General features: G+C 39.3%; 1 protein-coding gene across 3 annotated transcripts in view; it reads right to left on the bottom strand.

Annotated features, from left to right (window-relative positions):
- cpne5b (copine Vb) overlaps positions 1-19438 on the bottom strand; it is a gene marked incomplete at its 3' end in the record, with an annotated part of 252325 nt that overhangs the window by 182299 nt on the left and 50588 nt on the right. For all 3 annotated transcript variants that reach the window (XM_079843746.1, XM_079843747.1, XM_079843748.1), the window contains exons 2-3: positions 9381-9421; positions 7739-7785 (exon numbers count right to left, since the gene is read on the bottom strand). In XM_079843746.1, coding sequence (XP_079699872.1) covers positions 7739-7785; positions 9381-9421 — 88 coding nt within the window. The remainder of the gene's footprint in view (positions 1-7738; positions 7786-9380; positions 9422-19438) is intronic.

Genomic DNA, 19438 nt, shown 5'->3' with positions numbered 1-19438 from the left:
GCTGTCAACTTTACTGATTAATTCAAACATGCATTATATATTGATTAAAACATTAACATAGCCTATGTAATATGGTGCATATATTTAGCAAAATGCTCCTCTCTAGAGTTATTTTTTCTAGCTGACTATTACTAATGAGTTTATGGTCACTGAATATGGTTTTTCTGAGGTAAATGTGACGTTACGTGACATTGTTTATCTGTTTTATTGATGTCTTTCCGCAGTTGTGTATCTTTTAACATACCTTCAGATGTTCATTCATGTTTCACATTGTAACTGGTATTAAAGAGGAGATGCTCAGATCAGGTGCGCTTCCACTTCTCTTCAACTGAGGCGCTACTGCGATCTAAAGATTTTAAAGGGAATGGGAGATGAGACTCTGATTGGTTTATTGCACGTTACGCCCAAAACACACCCATGACTCATTAAGAGACTAGGTACAACCCTTTCAGACCATGTTTCAGCCATTTTTTTCGTCGTTAAACTAGCAAAAGTGGATTCGGACACGCCCTAAGTGCACTGTGCACTTCAGACCATGCGCTTAGATTGGTAAAATAGGGCCCTGAGACTTTGTTTCATATCAAAAGTAACAAAGCACAAAGTTTATTGCGATTTATTGGAGGGGAGGCACACTACAATGTTACATTCATTCATGAACTGAAATGAGGATAGGGATTTAAGAATCGATATCGGTTTGTGAAAATAAGAATCGATTAAATTCTACTAAAGTACTAAAAAAGTACTTCTTCATCATGTCCTTCATGTTATTCCTGCATGTTTTATCCGATTCTAAAGTGATCTGTGATTCTCATAACATTCCATAAGCAAGAAATGAAAGCTTCTAAACAAAATCCAAAAATCACAAATAATAACCTTTCATTCAGATCACTTGACTTCGTTAATGACAGTCTCTCCTGTTCTTCACACTGAATATGAGCAGACTGCTTATAAAAATAGGAAGCTGAGAAACGAAGCGTGCCAGGATTTATTGCTGTGGTGAGCTGTCATCGCCTACACGAAACTCTACAAATATTCTGCAGGTGTATGAGGCTGCCCCAGCTCTCAGCTTTAAATGTAACATCAGGGGACAAGGCAAAATCACCTGCCACTAGATGAGAAATTTCTTCTTTTTTTGAGAAGTGTGAGCTTGTTTTTTCATTTCAGATATGAAATTCAGAAGGCAAAAAAATAATTTATCAGTTGCGGTTACATTAAGGTTCTGGTTACAGTACTTTCTTCCGTGGAACACAAAATGATACAAAAAAATAGCCCATATGATAAGGTATTACATATCAGTCAGAAAATTTGAAATTAAAGTAATTCACTGAAAATCTGTCACTCCCACTACAGCTCTCAAAAATCATTCATGCAGCCACAGAGGCACATTTGGCTCTTTAAAAGACGTGATAACTAATGAAATTTGTCATATATTTTTGGGATTAACGACCTGAGCCCTCATTTATCAACAGTGTGTAGAAAAAGTCCTACGACTGAAATTTAGAATGTTTCTAAGTACAAGGAAATCCGTATGAGCAAGCAATTATTGTTGATAAATCCCACATGAGTGTAAGTACCATGCTCGTTCACGGTCATTAGCATTCGGAAACGCCTCCAATGAACCATATAAGGTGACAACACATCCCTTGAAAAATCATGTGATTGTGTTTTTTCCTCACCACAATTATGGCAAAGAAGAGGAATTCCACAAACAGTATCCCGCAACGACGTTTAACAACAACAAATTTGCATAACAAATGATTTGCACATTAACAGAATGAAACCCTTTTCTATTTACATCATTACATTTGCTGGTTGATGGGGCTTTTCTGGCGATGTGGGTGCCATCTATGGCTCCAAATATGTTTGGGAATCTGGCAATAGCATGAAAGCCCCATTTTATTTTGGCTTTTTGAGTATTTCGGTAAGGGAATTGGATGTAGGTTGGGGCCAAGGAAATAATTGCATCCAACATTTGTCACAGCTGTTTTTTATAGGGTTTGACACCAATTACACATCGTGTTTAAAATGACAACAACAACAAACAAAAACAAAAACAAAAAAAATATATATATATACTGTATATTAAATTGAGTGTTTTATAATTAAAGGGAACACAGGACATATGTGATTTGCTTAATGCATACTGTGACACTCTTAAATGCTTTTTATGTGTATTATCGCTATTCTACCACTAGATTCTCTGTGTAAGCACGCTCAGAGGTGTGCTTATATTTACACACATTTCTGCGTATAAGTACAAGTTGGTAAATCCCACACTTTGCGTGAAACTGTTCTTACGCACTCACTACGCACAGATCTGTGCATATGCACCGTTGATAAATTAGGGCCCTGGACTTTTCGCTAACAAATGTATTGCATGACTACAGAAGACTTGGGGCGTATGAATCATATAGACCAATTTTATGGTGCTTTTATGAAGTTTGTAGTGTCCGTATGCTTTTATCATAAGAACGGCGTGAACATTCTTCAGAATATCTTCTTTTGTGTTCCACAGAAGAAAGAAAGCTCTTCTTTCTTCTATGGAATATGTGATTCATTGAAATTCCTTAACATGTTAAAATTATTTAATTGAAATAAATTACTGAAGCACATGAAATTGCATCAATAATGTAATGTCATGCAGAATTATTGATTCCAGTGTCCAGATGATATGCGGACTATGTTTCAAAGCAAACCCACGTCTGGCTAGTAAAGGTTTGATGGATGCGGACTGTAAGCACGCGTGAGTCTGTTATATTGATGCGCAACAAGCTGCGCATTAGGGCTGCTCGATTATGGCAAAAAAACTTTGGTCAACATTAAAATTATGCTTATTTAACATGATTACTGGAGGGTGATATGATCAGTCTTATTTCATGATACGAGTACTTTTAAATGTCATTGAAATTTCACATTTATCGATACTTCTGCAAAAACGAATACTAGGTTGATTAATGTAAGTAAAAAGTCCTCAACAGTTACAGAAGACAAGTAAACATAAAAAACCAACAAAGAAACTAATTAGGCTATTTAAAGGAACATTTTTTTTTGAAAATAGGCTAATTTTCCAACTCCCCTAGAGTTAAACAGTTGAGATTTACCGTTTTCGAATCCATTCAGCCGATCTCCGGGTCTGACTTTTAGCATAGCTTAGCATAGATCATTTAATCGGATTAGACCGTTAGCATCTCGCTCAAAAATGACCAAAGAGTTTCAATATTTTTCCTATTTAAAACTTGACTCTTCTGTAGTTACATCGTGTACTAAGACCGACGGAAAATGATAAGTTGTGATTTTCTAGCCCGATATGGCTAGGAACTATTCTCTCATTCCTGTGTAATGATCAAGGAACTTTGCTGCCATACCATGAGTGCAGCGGCGCAATGATATTACGTAGCGCCTGAAAATAGGCTAACTTCCGTCAACATAACCAACGTGACAACGTGCTAGCACAGAGAGCGTGCTGGGGACTATTTTCAGGCACTGCGTATTATCATTGCGCTGCTGCACCCATGGTACGGCAGCAAAGTTCCTTGATTATTATGCAGGAATGAGAGTATAGTTCCTAGTAGCATCTTTTCATTTTCCGTCTGTCTTAGTATACGATGCAACTACAGAAGAGTCAAGTTTTAAATAGGAAAAATATAGAAAGTCTTTGGTCATTTTTGAGCGAGATGCTAACGGTCTAATCAGATTCAAGGATCTATGCTAAGCTATGCTAAAAGTGCTACCGCCAGACCCGAAGATCGGCTGAATGGATTAGAAAACGGTAAAACTCAACTGTTTAACTCCAGGGGAGTTAGAAAATGTGGAGTGTTCCTTTAACAGTTTAGGCACGTATCTGAAGCCCATAGTATACTTTGATAATACACGTTTCACTTCATCTTAGAGCGTGCACACAGACGGCCGCCTAGGGAACAGCGTCTCTTTCGCAGCTTAATGCGATTTTAATAACACTGTTTAATATCAATCACGTCCTGCAGTTTAGCAACAGTAGACTTTATTTTACATCACTCTCTTTTTCGGCTGATTTGGATGTTAAGATTTGCTAAGGGAGGAATGAAAGCGCACCGCTGTGAAGGAAATTAAAGAGCGATGGATGGAATGCGGCAGCGGCAAAATACGATTAATTGCACATCCCTACTGTGTATGTGTGCTCTCGATGCACTGATCGCACATTGCATTTATGCACAGACGCTGAAAAAAGCTGGCAGAAAATACAGTTTTGTGAGAATCCCCCTTCAATCTCTCGTGGTTTACTTTGCCGGATATTGCAAATGATGACAAAATTAACAGGATCAATTGTGTATGCAGAATTTCCCGATAAGTGTGTGATTAATCGCGATTAATCTATTGACAGCCTTAATAAAGGCCTTCTGAAGCGAAGTGATGCGTTTGTGTAAGAAAAATATCCAAACTTTATAAAGTAAAATATGTAGCTTCCGCCAGATCGAAAAAAACTGAGAGAGGCACTATACTTTTTCCGTAAGTTGAATACGGAAGGCGATCTGGTGGAAGCTAGATAATTTACTTTATAAAGTTTTAAATATGGATATTTTTCTTACACAAGCGAATCGCTTCGCTTTAGAAGGCATTTATTAACCCCCCAGAGCCGTGTGGGGCAATTATATGATGGATAGATGCACTTTTATGGACTTCAAAAACGTAGCAACAATTCACTGCCATTATAAAGCTTGGAAGAGCCCGGACTCTTTTAATATAACTCTGATTGTGTTCGTCTGAAAGAAGAGTGTCTTATACACCTAGGATGGCTTGAGGGTGAGTAAATCATGGGCTAAATTTCATTTTTGGGTGAACTATCCCTTTAACAACAGCAAGCGTGAGATAAAAAAACACATTTGCTAAAGCAACCATGACATTTTAGCTGCTTCTACAAGTATTGAGCTGAGCGAGTCATGTTTAAAGAGACTCGTACCCAAGCGCTGTACCAGGTGAACTACAGAGCAAGATTACAACATCAGAAAAGTCGTATACTGTACATCCGGAGTTGGCTATGTGATGCGAATGACCATTTAGACCACTTACTTATTTAAATCTTTAACGCTATTAAAGATAATAGTTATCATACTTGTAAAGATATTAAGTCTACCAGCTCTCTAAAGCTTAATCAGCACCACCCAGCAGGAAAGTCTTCTTCTGATTCATTACCTCAAATTGGGAAGTATGGAAACTGACTCATCGTTATAACAACACTGTTGGAGAAACAACCCTTGCTCTGTGCAGCAGGTTCGAGACAGAAAAGAGCTGTAGTGCAGGCGCTGAACTGGGTGTTGCTTGTTATTGATAAGAAGCTGGAGGTGTTTTGATGGTGTACAGAAGAGAAAGAACAGACACACGCTTGACCACATGCTGCTACAGGGAGAACCGACATGCCTGATTGGACAACAACACCAGAGATGAAACCATACCAATGCAAGATGGAAACAGTCAAGGTGTGTGTGTGTGTGTGTCTTGGTAAACCCGATGTTATGAGGAGAAAATGTCCCCACAAAGATGGCAATATCTGAAATCCTTGTCCTTGTGGGGAATTATTTTGGTACTCATGAGGAAAACGGCTTATAAATAATACCAAGGGATGTTTTTTGAAAATTTAAAAATGAAGTTTTGTGTGATGGGTAGGTTTGAAGTTAGGATATACAGCTTGTACAGTATAAATATCATTATGTATATTAGGGGTGTCGCAATATACCGGTTTTGACGATAACCGTGATATTCAAAGCACAAAATATCGACATCGTGTTAATTTAGGGTGTGGCAATATACCAGTATTGGCGATAACCACAATATTTAAAATGAACAGGACTGGTATGATAACATGACGCGTAAATACTCCGGTGTCCCGAGTCTGACTGTAGCTGTCTTTTTTCCTCCCTCTCTATTACACACTGTTGCAGCCATAAAAATAGTTCAGCTTTGTTTGTAATGTCAAATTTGTTATTTTTCGTTTTGTTTCTTTATTAAGTTAATTTAGAAAAAAATTTGGGGCAATTTTCGTTAGTTAAATTAAAGTTTTAGTTTTTTTCCTAATGACCAAGCGGCCAGCGGCCGACAGTGAGTTAACCGCATGTTTGATCAATTTATCCTCTCAAATCAACACTTGACTTGTCTTGCCTATAATAAAATCCATATATATAAAAAACTTCAAGCATATCACAATGTAAGTTTGTTTACTATCACCCTTCACCACCACAGTAAAAACGCATTTTTGACAAGCTGCGGCAGGCTCGCAGGCAACGCCGCCTGCAAACGAAACGGGCTACACAATCTAAACTATAAAAATAAAAACATGCATTGTCTTACCTTATATCTCTCCGCAAAATGAATATAAATCCAATCTTCAATTGCCACTCTATAGGCTATGCAAATTCAGTTCACGACAACGAAAGCAACAGATATGAGTTTAGGCTATTTTATTTATCGGATCATTTCAAGATCAAAGGCCGTAATAGGAAAACGAGCGACCTAAGCACTGGTAAGAGCATTTAGTCTCATAATGGAGATTATTGTGTTTTTGAGCATCTGATTCTGAGCCTTGGGCTACTTTCAGTTGCGGCCGTTTGCGTCTTTTCTTGCATCTTCTTAGTGCCCCCTCAGCACTCGCACGAAGCGCGTGGTGGGAGCGGTGGATCATCTGAGTGATCGGATTTAAATCCGCCTCGAAAGAATTTCGGAAGACATTTACTCCTGATCTCTTCACAATATGATAGATATATGATCAGAGAAAACGAATGAAGTGAGCAGGTGTAAAAAGGCCATAACTCTTGCAGCTGCACTGAAGGAACGCGGCCGTCAGAGTCACCAGTCAGCCAGTCGACGATCGCGGTCTCATAGTTTCTTTTAATTAATGAATAATGTCTATTCTTGTATTTGTATTTGCAATCTAGTCATGGCCAATAACATTTATGTTAATATTTATTCATCATCATACTGTTGAACTTGACAGTATTTTCTCTCTTGTTATTTCATAGGGAGCTTCAAAGACAATTTATCAGTAACAGAGTATTACCCTGTTTATCATTATCCAATTATGTTTGTTGGGTAAAAAATAAAACTAAATAAACAAAGTAAAAATTAATTGGTAACACTTTACAATAAGGTTCTTTAATTAACATTAGTTAACATGAACTAATAATGAACTGCACTTATTAATCTTTGTTAATTTCAACATTTACTAATGCATTATTAAAATCTTGCTAAAATGCACTGTGAACTAACATGAACAAACCATGAACAGCTCTATATTAACTTACATTAACAAAGAAGATTAACTAATGCTGAACAGCTGTTGTTCATGGTTAGTTCGTTAACTAATGCATTAACTAATGTGAACTAATACAACCTTATTGTAAAGTGTTACCAATTCATTTGATAACTTTCTCCCCCAAGGTTCTATAGATATCGCGATATATCGATATCGTGATTTTTTTTGGCCACAATAACAGTGGTGTGAAAAATCTGATATCGTGACAGCCCTAATGTATATGGAAAGTCCCCATAAAACATGGAACACAACAGTTTTTTTTGTGTGTGTGTGTGTGTGTGTGTGTGTGTGTGTGTGTGTGTGTGTGTGTGTGTGTGTGTGTGTGTGTGTGTGTGTGTGTGTGTGTGTGTGTGTGTGTGTGTGTGTGTGTGTGTGTGTGTGTGTGTGTGTGTGTGTGTGTGTGTGTGTGTGTGTGCGCGTGTGTGCGTGTGTGTGTGTGTGTGTGTGTGTTTTCACCTCTCTCCACTGCTTGGTCTCCACACCCTGAGTGTACAACACGCACACTGAAAAAGGGATAAAAATATAAAAGATTAGTGCCAGCTTACATACAAAAATTACAGAAATTAAACAAAAACATTATGAACTTCTCAAATGAACATTCCAGATATGAAACTATATGATAATTTTGTGAGACGAACAGATACAAAATTGTTGTTATTTACTGAATCTTGTCAATCTAGAAATGTATCAATACAAATATGCCTTAAAATGCAACAGCTCAGGGTTGACATCAGAGACATTATTAACGGAAAATAGGGAAGGAACTTGACAATTGTGCTTCTGAAATGGTATTAGGAAAACAGAAATTAAATTCAGTCTGCTCTGATTGGTCAAATGGCCCAGTCTGTTGTGATTGGTCTACTTTTCTCTGATTGGTCAGACGGCCCAGTCTGTTGTGATTGGTCTATTCTGCTCTGATTGGTCAAATGGCCCAGTCTGTTGTGATTGGTCTACTTTGCTCTGATTGGTCAGATGGCCCAGTCTGTTGTGATTGGTCTACTTCGCTCTGATTGGTCAGATGGCCCAGTCTGTTGTGATTGGTCTACTCTGCTCTGATTGGTCAGATGACCCAGTCTTTGTGATTGGTCTACTCTGCTCTGATTGGTCAGTTGGCCAAGTCTGTCGTGATTGGTCTACTCTGTTCTGATTGGTCAGATGACCCAGTCTGTTGTGATTGGTCTACTCTGCTCTGATTGGTCAGACGGCCCAATCTGTTGTGATTGGTCTACTTGTCTCTAATTGGTCATACGGCCCAGTCTGTTGTGATTGGTCGACCGCTTACAGTGCGTGTCAGAAACCAAACGGCCATTATCATATGTGAATTTCTGCTCTGGATCTTCCTCAACACTTGATACACAGTGATACGAACAGTAATGAGGCCAGTAATGAGTTTTTTTCCATATGAATTCCAGCATGAGTCTCATCCTTTGGAATTGTAGCAAAGTGGATTTGCAGCACAGACAACAGCGTCTTCTCGACATGAACAACATTAACCAAACTCTTCCAGTCTCAGCTACAACTACAGTGTATTAGGGTCAAAGTAGACGTCAGGGCATACAATGAAGACCATAGGCTGCTATTATGCAAATTTGTAACAAACCTAAGTAGGTTCAGCAGGAAGTGTGACTGTACTTACTGACGACTTGTTTCGGCAGTTCAGAATCAATTCTTTTAGGAGACAATAGTGTTATTTGTCGTGCATTTTCATCTTTGAAACTTTTGTAGACCTTTTTACATTCACAAACAGTAATATTACACACTGTATGAAGGGTAATATTCGAAAAAAGTATAATAGTGCACTTTAAAATGTGGTAAAGGTGAGCTGAATTTTCATTTTTGGGTGGACTATTCATTAATTATCACTCCCTGTCTACCACTCCAACAGATGAGAACTTGCTGCCATTTGAGTTGAGAATTGAGTTCATGTTACATTCAGGTTCGTCGGACACACGCAGAGCTTTGCAGATGAGAAGAACTCATCAGAATCACGCTGATGTTTGATGAGCGGCGAAAGACAGGAGATCACAGAGAAAACGAGGGGGGGGTCGCTAATTAATGCGAAAGAGTATAAAATGAAAAGAATGTTGGCTGTACTCACGTGGATCAGATTTGGAGAACGTGTCTCTGTCTAAAAGATTCCTGCAGAGAAAGAAAAAAACAAGATCAGTATAATTCTGACAGCTTGATTAAACACTATCAGTGACACACTGACATTTAAAGCTTTACTGGAGAGGCTTTTTGACAATTTCATTAAACTGTATTATTAGAATTCCACAAAAGCAGATATCAGGATAAAGATGACATGCAAAGTCTTGACTGTAGGCTCCCTCGAAAATACCAATGGCATTTTCACATGTTTAAACCTCAGTAACTTCACATTTGTCATCCGAACTACTGTAGCAGGGTTTCACTTTCAACATGTGAGGTAAACAGCTAAAAATGTCACATTGTGATGGCAAATGCTTCACTGTATTTTCCTTTTCTGTTTTTCAACAGATGTTCAAAATCAAGCACAGCGTTAGTTCAGGCAGGCCACGTAGGCATAGTGTTGCTGTCAGCTGACGTGGTCAGCTGTCAAATCGTTCCAATCACTACTATTCTCCTATTAGACCGGGGATATATATCCGTGGCATTTCTGCTCGGGAAGTACGCTTAAACTGCTTGCAAACCTCCCTCCCTCCCCACTGTAAGTATCAGCATATTACTGTCCACCTTCTGGCTGCCGTTTTCTTCTCTTTTCTTCAAGTCCTAGCTGTCATGGACCTCACTGCTGAGAGACACTCATCCTCATAGAAGAGCTACACGTCCCAGAATTCACTGCACGACAAGTTACCACTGTTCCACTTAAAGACTTTACTTAAGTGTCTTAAAATCATCTGTATATCACTCAAGCTGATGATTCCATGGGGGTTAATGCAAAGCTCTCGTATGTTCTATTAATAAAGGATAGCCCCATAAAGGAACCATACCGCCAAAGATAAACTGTGTTTATGTTATTTGCCAAAGTGGTCCTGTCTGAACTATTATTTTCACAAAAAATGTAACTAAAATTAAAATGAAAACTAAAAATATCAATCTAAAACTGTTGTCCAATCAATCCAATAGCCAAGTTAACAATGTAAAAAAAATTCAGGTCTCCAATTGAAAATTTTCTAGTGACCGATCACATCTAAATTTTTGAGTTGCCCAAATCGCATTTCTGTGAATTGATGCAATTTAATTCAATAGAATTTCAAGAAATTCAATTTGGCCAACTAAAAAATTTTGATGTGATCGGTCACTAGAAAATTTTCAATTGGAGAACTGATTTTTTTTTACAGTGTACTAACCACCCAAGTATGCAAATAAGAAAAGGTTTGCGAATGTAGTTTAAAATCTTAAAACCTGATTACTAGAAAATATAATTGGAATATATTCAGGGCTTGACATTAACTTTTTTGCTCACCAGCCACTGTGACTAGTGGTTTTCCAAAGTTACTAGCGACAATTTCGCTGTTTGGAAATTACATTTTATATGATTAAAGTTGACTTTGGTATGCTTAAATTACTTTATTGTGAGTCATTTTACTTGATTTAGAAGATTTTAAACCCTTTCAAACTTTCAAATGCAGATTGACCACGCAAATCAAGATTACATTGTATATCAGCTGGTATGTGCAGGTGGGCAATATGAGTATAGGCTAATATGAGAAATGTAATCTGATATGAGCTATTTTTGTTTGGCTATATAAAAGAACAAATAAGCAAATTAGTGAATTACAAAAACAACAATTTTTTCAGATAGAGTAGGTTTATTTAATATGTATAAATTTTTTAAACATCTGTAGTTGTTTGATTAACATTAATGACAGACAGGTATTTAATTGGGCTGCTGAATGCATGGACGTAATATTCTGACACATATCCAGTTATTACCCAAGTGTGTTTACGCACACTTAAGCCATTTCGACTGTGTTCATGCGAGATACTCCACACGATGGACATTTTGACATCTGTGTGCGCGTATATTTGACTATTCAGGCGCAAGGAGAACTGATCGCGCGTGCGACAGAGAGAGCACACGCGAGAGAGCGCTTCTGTTGTGTGTCATTCAGCGAAATTCCGCCTACCCGCCTTCACTAACTGCAAGTTATTTGTGATACAACGGTCTTGGCATTTCAGTTGGCTGTAGGCTGAAATTATATTCAACCCGTCAAAGTGGCTAGTGGCTAGTGGCTGCCTTACCCGCCACAGCTGAAATCTACCTGCATTTGGCGGGCAGGCAGGTGTTAATATAAAGCCCTGAATATATTTACAAAATTAATGTACCATAGCAATATAAAGTTTGTTTTGGATATATACCATGATAGTACCATGGTATTCTTTTAATCACATTAGAGTACCCTGTGAATACCATCATATGATAATCATCAAGTACCAAGGTATATATAATAGTACCATGTACACTACAGTACTTTTTGTGCAAGTATATAGATTCTTCACAAAAGTTTCTCTTATTCCATGTAACCATTAATTCATCCAGACACTGAAAACTGTCACATACTCCCACACCAGAGACTGGACTACACTCTAGAGACCAGACAAGTTTTTTGCAGCGAATGTGTACAGTGCTATGTTTATTTTTTTGTAGATATTTAAAACTGTGGTAGATTATTATCTCTGTTTCTAAATGCAGCAGATCTTCGTGCACATCCTACCTAGACTATTTTTAACCAGCAATAATAATCAGACAACATGTTTTGTTGCTAAGATTTTTGCTCTCTGTCAGGGCAGGTGGTTCTTCTTTTTCTTCAACAGGAAGTGATTTTCTGTTTTTCTCTTGTGTTTCATTCACATTAACACAGGGCTCTACAGTGCGACAATTTCAGTTGGCAGCACCACCTTTTCCTTGGAGGACTAAACCTCCTGGCGCCTCTTAAAGAACCTGATAATCAAGTCGTGACATTCCTAAGGGCTTACCATCCACTGCATCGTGATGAGTCGCTATAGCAGCCACATACACTTTTAAGGTGGAGGGGACAGCCACTTCTCCAACCTGTTCTGCAAAACGGAAGCCCTGATCCGACAGTGCATCTCTGTGGTTCTTTCCTCAGGAAAAACACCAATCTGTGAACAGACGCCAATATTCACCGTAGGTGATAGTCCATTTAGGTCTTCCACATCCTGTCTAAGGGCAGGCATGGAGGTTCCAGAGGTCTGGGCGCAGGTGCCAAATTGTGCCCTGCTTCTGGGAAAGAAGGTCCTCCCTGGAATTTGCCAGGAAGAGGCTGTCGCAAGGAGCATGAGCTCTGAGAACCAAGTCCAGGTGGGCCAGTATGGTGCAATCATCAAGACCTGTTCTTAGCCCTCCCTGACTTTGCGCAACATCTGTGCAAACAGGCTCACTGGGGGAAATGCATACTTGCGAAGGCCTTGGGACCAGCTGTGTGCCAGCATGTCAGTGCCCAGTGGAACTTCAGACAGGGAATACCACAGCGGGCAATGGGAGGATTCCTGGGAAGCCAACAGGACCACCGGTGCTTCGCCGAATTGAGGGATGGAATATTCACTCTACTTGAAGCATTACTCATTGTGAGAGCACGTCGGGTGCGTGATTGAGTTTGCCTTGGATGAGTGACTTCTGACTCCAAAGGAGGAGATGGCGGGGGAGTGGCGAGTTGCGACATGCTATGTGAGCGTAAACCGTGTAAACCACCATGGCAATTTATAAGCCAACACTGCTGTGTAGTCCATCGGGACTGACACATGCTTTCCCATGGATCAATGGCTAAAACTTCCACAGGGCCAGCAATACAGCCAGCAGCTCGAGGCAGTTGATGTGCCAACACAGTCGATGTACTGTCCAGGACCCTGATGCTGTGTGCCCATTGCATATAGCGCCCCAGGCAGTTCAACACTGACTGGGCACATTCTGCTATGAGACGCACTATCATAGTGACTAAGACCAAATCCACACAGAGAAAAAGAGAATTCTGTACCAGGGAGCGCTTGCTTTTTCTCTGTTGACCCAAAGCCCCAAACGGCTGAGGTGTCAAAGCACCAGGTTCCTGTGTGAACGCAATAAAACCTGAGAGTGCACTAGAACTAGCCAGTCATCGAGACAATTGAGAATGCAAAAGCCCACTTCTCTTAACAGGGCAAGGACAGCCTCTGCGCCTTTCGTGAAGACGCAAGGTAACAAGGACAGCCCATAGGCGAGGATCTTGTACTGATATGCTCGCCCCCCCACAGGCATCCCGAGGGAGAAACGAGACATGAGAGTATGTTTTTCAGGTCAATCTTGGTGGCGGACACATGTAAAAATGTGTTTCAGCATTAATACTTTGGAATGAGTGCTTACGTAGGACCCAATTCAATACAGGCCTAAGATTGGCCACAAGCCTGCAACCCACCACCTATCTCCGTTATGATGGAATAAAGGCTGTAAAACCCTCTCTTCAACTTGGTTAGAGAGTTCTCCAAATAGGCTTTACCACGTCCTTCGCAGGAGGACCACAACCTTCGCAAACAGGATGAAGCAGCCACTGTTGGGCAAAAGTTCTCCACAAGTGTTAGGCTCCCTTGGAAGATGGGGCATTGAGAAAGCGTCCTTAGGTAGCCCTCCTGTATCACAAAAGTGGACATCGCCAAAATCCAAAATAATTTAAAAAAGTGGGCATCACCTGATCAAACATCTGTGCTGTGAACTTCGACACCCTAGGGTGAAATGGGTCAGCGAGCGAAGTTTCTGCATGAGTGCTGGGTCAGGCCTACCCTTGTGCATTTCCATGGCATGCAAGGTGGAGGCGGACCGTAGTGAGGGTGGACAAACCTGTGAAGCGGGTTCTGGAAATAAAAAGATGCCTACCATGACTTTATGAGCTCCGGAATTGGGGCAGAGAGCAGCTGTGTGTGGTACTCCAAGACCAGAAACGAATCATCTAAATGCGAATGCTCGGGGCAGGAGGAATCCACTCAACAATCCTGATGTTTGCGGTAGCCCGGGCAAGCACATCTCAGTGTCAGACTCAGTGTGCACAACCACCTGTTGGTGGGGCTCAGGTGAGTCTTCCACGTCAGAATGCCTCCGATGCTGCGATTGCATCTTGAGAAATTAGGTTCACGCCAAGGGGACTCTCTTGTACTATCTGTGTGTGTGGGAGAGAGAACCGCTGAAAAGTGCCGCAGGTAACCAACAAAGCTTCTAGGCAGAAGTGAATGGAATTCCACTCGCCAATTCTCATTGGCCTTTTCTGAAGTATCACAGGTGTTTTGGGGCTAATATCTTTGTGACATTTTAGTCTTTGATGAATAGAAATAAAACTAAATAAAATGAAGTATTGACAAACGTATTAATTTCTTACATTTTTAATCTAACTATTGAATTGTAGTGGTTTCCACAAAAATATTAAGCCGCACACCAGTTTTCAACATTGATAATAATAAGAAGAACAAATGTTTCTTGAGCAGCAAGAATGATTTCTGAAGGATCATGTGACACTGAAGACTGGAGTAATGATGCTAAAAATTCAGCTTTGCATCACATTTTCAATATAATAAAATAGAAAACGGTTGTTTTAAAATGTAATAATATTTCACAACATTACTGTATTTTTGATTAAACAAATTCACACCTCGGTGAGCATAAGAGACTTCTTTCAAAACCATTTTCTCTGAACACAGATATTAATTCCGTAGCAATAGTTTCACTTCTGTTGATACTGTATGAGCTATGAGGATGGTGGCCCTGCCTCATTCCCAGAGGCTCAACTGTCATCACATCTCAACGTCTAAATCAGAGATGGCATTTCTATTATGAGGATTACACACACATACCCACACACACACACTCAGAATGGATTCAGGCAGAATAGATGATCAGAAGGAAATGTGTGGTTTTGGTCTCACCAACAAAGCAGCTGTGATTATAGGTTCTCTTTGCATCCGCCTGGAAAGGCCCTCACCCTACATATTTTTGCTTCACCTCTCTTCACATCTACAGGAATCGCTCTGCTCATAAGCCTTTCATCTACGTAAAATCAACCATGTTTACACTGCAGATGATAATTAGCATGTTGGCCCGAGTCATCAGGAATACAGGAACTGACAGAAGATGTGGCCACTGACTGCTTGTACTCTCGGTAATTTAGTATGTTTCATTTATGTAAACTTTTTGCAATTTATCTTTTTACAGTACACTGAATTGTGATTTGTGTGGCGCAGATTTAACCATTCATAGTCGCTTTTATTTGAAGTAACTTGAGTAACTTGTTGAAGTATTTTGACTATCAAATTATCCAATTAAATTTAAATAATAAAATTGTACAAAAAATAATAATAATTGTTATGGATTAAAATATATATATATCAATGGTTGAAACAACTGTAATAAAAATTTCAACTTGCCATTAGTAAACAAAATGACCAACATAAAATGTATTTGGGTGTATAAGAGCAATTTAGGTCACTGTAAAAGTAATTTTAAATTACTTTAAAATGTTTGGATATTTTTAAATTGCAAAGAAATCATTTATGTTTGTTCAGTATATATCAGAATTTTGTTAATACCGGGTTTTGACCATTAAAAATGTCCAATGCACAGTAAAATAAAAACAATTCAGACACAATGTATGGTAAAAATATTAACACGAAGCAGACATACATTCGATAATGTACATTTGCAATTGCACAGCTAAATAAGGTCTCTGGTTGTGCAAATATATAATTACATATTTCAAGACAAAACACCATCAGTGTAACGCACTACACTAAAATGATGCAATAAACATGAACTAAAGAGCATAACATTTAATACAAAACACTAATGTGTATTACTGATAACAAAAATAAGAAGAACCAAAATTATTCATAAAACATTTTAGTCATATGTGATGTGTTACGCAGGGACTTAAGGAAACATCTTTTTACAGTTTCATATTTTTACATTAAATTATATGGTAATTCATAGTTTTTACTTGCAAAAAAGCTAATTTGACAGTATTTTACAGAAAAATTTAATATAATGTAATGTTAATCCATTTATTAATATCCAAATAAAGATCCCTTTTGAAGTGGAACAAGACACTGCATCTATGGGGAACACGATCAGTGTGACCGGTGTCTGAAGCACATGTGTGAACACGTCAAGTCCATGACATCATCACTGGAGTGCCCATGAGTGTAAGAGTATGTCATCAGCTCTGTTGTCTTCAGGAGTCACTTGTTTGTAGGACAAACACTCGCATGGAGCCCGTCCGACTTCCCGAAAAAGCTGATTGTGCTCATCACGATGCATTCGCGATAAGAAGTTTTATTCTTTGATTTTCTCCCAAGGGATGTTAATCTAGCATTTGCATGAGCACGTTTGGCTCTCGTGGGAGTTGGAGGCACTCATAGCGAGGCGAGTGATACAAATCTAGTGTTGGAACGGATAGCATTTGGCCCTGAAGGAAGTTGAATGCATTCTTTCTGATGAGGTTGCTGTATGAAGCTCCGCCTACACCTCGCAGGTCGGGTCCCGCTTCCACTGAGGCAGCAAGACGGGATTGATCGTACGAGGTGTCGGCGGAGCATTGGAGGAGTCTGACGGGAAGTCTGTCCCTGGTCGGGTTTGTCCTGCTAGCTCTGATGCTTTTATGTTGGTTCAGGAAGCCATTTTATGGCTGCTTCCGACCTGTCTGATTAACGTGGTATGTCTAATTCTCAGAAATTGGATGCAGAATAGGGATGTGATGATGAGGAAATTTTCCCATCGGTTAATCGCCGTGTGACAACACCGGTAATACCGGTATGACCTGCGGGGGCTTTTAAATCACTAATTCTAAAACTAAAGTAAAAGGCATTCATAATGGAGCAGAGCAAATCGAGTGTTTTCAACTTCCATAGGAATGAACTGAAAATGTGCATTTTACTTTCGGTTTCGAATTAGTGCCAATTCGGGGGCGGGTTGCTTGAATGGTGGATTTATTGGCCTATTATTCTTAATGAAAAACACAACAACAAAACAGCACAATGACCAACTCACTTAAATAGGCGCTTTTACATTTCGCATTGAAACCAAATCTTCCACAATCTTGTCATTCAGCTCCTCGCTCTCGTGATGAAATCTGAATCCTGCTGATGATCTGTGCTGTGACTCTTGTTCGTCTCACGCTATATTAAACAGACACGTTCAGTTCTCTTACTAAACAAAATGATTTTATTAATATAAAAAATATCAAAACGATGGTGGGGGCGGTGCCTCGGTGGGCAACTGATGAACACGAATTAATTTGTTGCGAAAAAATTGGCACAACAATACAAAATGAAGTCTTCCAGAAGGGAAGAGGATTTTGTTGTCCTCTCTCTTGTTAAAAAGAGAAAAAGAAAGAGGAAATAATGGGCCCATCCAATTCTGAGATTGCGTAGAGAGGAAGGAGAGTTCCACCTCCTTATCAAGGAGCTGCAGGATTATCCCGAGCAATTAAAAGTTTACTTCAGGATGTCAGTGGCTCATTTTGATGCTTTGCTAGCGATACTGAAGCCACATATTAAAAAGAAGACCACCAACTTTGTTTGTCATACAGTGCTTTGTGCTCCGAGACAAAGTGGATCAAATTGTCAGACGGCATTCTGGATTTTGGCATTCGCTTGTGTTCGAACGTGCGAGAATTTCGGACTCTTCGTGCGCAAGGACCTTTATACTCATGGGCGCTCCAGTGATGAAGTCGTGGACTGTCTTCGGCCAATGAAATCGTCGAGGGAAACGGTGCATTTTCTGCCGTCTCAGTCTGTATTAACTTTTTTCTGAAACACTTTAAAAAAAAATTACAGAATACTACACAGACATGAGAGATATGTCTTTAGAAAGCTTGAAGTGAACTATTAAATTAAGTAGTTCATATCAAAAACAAATATTCTCTTTTCATGTAATCCGTATGAAACCAACTAGAGGAACAGTTTCTCACGTCTCTGCTCATTATTTTTAATATCCAGTGGAGGATTAAGTCATTTTTTCTTACTTACATTAGGTGACGTGTTATTGTTACATACGCTTGTACACATTTTACTAGTTGAACTATTGCCAGACTAAAATGTATGAAATCGACAGAAACATTGAAATATGAAATAGGTTATATAGGCAGGTAGGCAACCTTTTTATCGCTAAATGTCTAAATAAATCTAAATGTTGTACGGCATGAGTAAACAATAATAGTTCACTCGATCGGTTGAGTAAAATGGTCTCTGCAAGCGCTATGAGTTTGAGTTGCTTATGATGTGCTTGTGAAAAGCAAAACACGCCAAACGTTTACATTGTGTGTGTGTGTGTGTGTGTGTGTGTGTGTGTGTGTGTGTGTGTGTGTGTGTGTGTGTGTGTGTGTGTGTGTGTGTGTGTGTGTGTGTGTGTGTGTGTGTGTGTGTGTGTGTGTGTGTGTGTGTGTGTGTGTGTGTGTGTGTGTGTGTGTGTGTGTGTGTGTGTGTGTGTGTGTGTGTGTGTGTGTGTGTGTGTGTGTGTGTGTGTGTGTGTAAAAATGCCATTTGGTACAGTATTCATCCTATGTGTATTCTCGTGCGCAACCTGAAATCAAGCATATCTGATGCAGCATTTCATTTACTCAGAACCAAACCCCAAACCTAATCTTACCTAAAATTTTAACATGATTCGGTAGCAATATCCTTCAGCAAATGCCAAACTATTTTTCTTCTTTTCATTCACTCTGGATTTCTAATATGGAAATAAATCTGCCCTGCTCTTTCATTATAGGTTGCTCAGAGGCCAAATGTCAGAAACGTTATTACTTTCCTCGCATGCAGAATAAACACAGATGACAGATAAGGTTTTGCAAAACATTTAGAGATCTGCATGACTAAATTTATTCTGAACTCATCATCATCCATAACACTCATCCATTTATGCTCAGAATATTTAACATGAAAATATGAAAATGAGAATATTTAACATGTAACATGCTCATGGCATTCCTATTAACACCGCATGCAGCAACGAATTTGCTGCGACAAAGCTACCAAAAGTCTTTCATTTTCAACGAGAGTTGATGATTTGAGGAAAGATGAACGACAGCAACCGTTGGCAATGTGACAAAGTTGAGCAGAGCATAAAATGTATGCAAATGAACATTTGACTAGCAACTCCAATGCAGACACTGATGCTCAAGTGATCCGCTGCTCGAAACTGTT

This window comes from Gobio gobio, assembly GCF_949357685.1.
Source record: "Gobio gobio genome assembly, chromosome: 19".
Taxonomy (NCBI): Eukaryota; Metazoa; Chordata; class Actinopteri; order Cypriniformes; family Gobionidae; genus Gobio; species Gobio gobio.
This window is presented reverse-complemented; position numbering and strand designations above follow the sequence as displayed.